A 1,383-nucleotide genomic window follows, 5' to 3' on the forward strand; every position below is an offset into this window, starting at 1 on the left:
CGGCCATCTTGTCCCCATGGATGATCCAATTCTCTTAACAGCGGCCATCTTGTCCGTCCCTTAACGGCGGCCATGTTGTCCCCCTGGATGCTCACATTCTCTGATGGCAGTCATCTTGTCGCTCCCATAACAGCGGCCATCTTGTCCCTATGGATCATCCAATTCTCTTAACGGCAGCCATCTTGTCCATCCCATAACGGCGGCCATCTTGTCCCCATGGATGACTCCATTCACTTAATGGCGGCCATCTTGTCACTCTCCTGATGGCGGCCATCTTGTCCCCATGGATCATCCCATTCCCTTAACAGCGGCCATCTTGCCCTACCCCCAACCCCTTAATGGCAGCCATCTTGTTCCCATAGATGATCCAATTCTCTTTATGGCGGCCATCTTGCCCATCCCATAACGGCGGCCATCTTGCCCTGCCCTTTGCTCCACCCCCTTAATAGCGGCCATCTTGACACTCCCTTGATGGCGACCATCTTGTCCCCATGAATGATTCCATTCTCTTAACGGCGGCCATCTTGCTTCTCCCCTGATGGCGGCCATCTTGTCCTTATGGATGATTCCATTCCCTGATGGCAGCCATCTTGCTCATCCCTTAACGGCGGCCATCTTGTCCCTCCCCAAACCCCACCTCCTTAACAGCGGCCATCTTGCCACTGTCCTGATGGCGGCCATCTTGTCCTCATGGATTATTCCATTCTCTTTATGGCGGCCATCTTGCCCATCCCTTAACAGCGGCCATCTTGCCTCAACCCTATCCTATAACAGCGGCCATCTTGCCCATCCCATAATGTCAACCATCTTGTTTTCCCTGTGCCCAGGAGGAGGAGGCGCTGCTGTCGGAAATGGACGTGACGGGGCAGCGTTAACGGCGGCCATCTTGTCCCCATGGATGATTCCATTCTCTTTATGGCGGCCATCTTGCCACTGTCCTGATGGCGGCCATCTTGTCCCCATAGATGATCCAATTCTCTTAACAGCGGCCATCTTGCCCATCCCTTAACGGCAGCCATCTTGTCCCTATGGATGACTCCATTTACTTAATGGCGGCCATCTTGTCCCTATGGATGATTCCATTCCCTGACAGCGGTCATCTTGTTCATCCCATAATGGCGGCCATCTTGTCCCCATAAATGATCCAATTCTCTTTATGGCGGCCATCTTGCCCATCCCTTAACGGCGGCCATCTTGTCCCCATGGATGATTCCATTCTCTTAACAGCAGCCATCTTGCTTCTCCCCTGATGGCGGCCATCTTGTCCTCATGGATGATTCCATTCTCTTCATGGCAGCCATCTTGTACATCCAATAATGTCGGCCATCTTGTTTCCTCTCTCACCAGGAGGAGGAGGCGCTGCTGTCGGAGATGGACGTGACG

General features: G+C 53.3%; 1 protein-coding gene across 1 annotated transcript in view; it reads left to right on the top strand.

Annotated features, from left to right (window-relative positions):
• LOC130587031 (E3 ubiquitin-protein ligase BRE1B-like) overlaps positions 1–1,014 on the top strand; it is a 7,450-nt gene extending 6,436 nt beyond the window's left edge. Inside the window, exon 3 of the mRNA XM_057387989.1 lies at positions 828–1,014. Coding sequence (XP_057243972.1) covers positions 828–875 — 48 coding nt within the window. The 3' untranslated portion in view covers positions 876–1,014. The remainder of the gene's footprint in view (positions 1–827) is intronic.
• The last annotated feature ends 369 nt before the right edge of the window (positions 1,015–1,383 follow it).

The sequence above is a fragment of the Malurus melanocephalus genome, unplaced genomic scaffold, assembly GCF_030028575.1.
Source record: "Malurus melanocephalus ecotype Western Australia unplaced genomic scaffold, MMel_1.1 scaffold_1472, whole genome shotgun sequence".
NCBI classification, from domain to species: Eukaryota; Metazoa; Chordata; class Aves; order Passeriformes; family Maluridae; genus Malurus; species Malurus melanocephalus.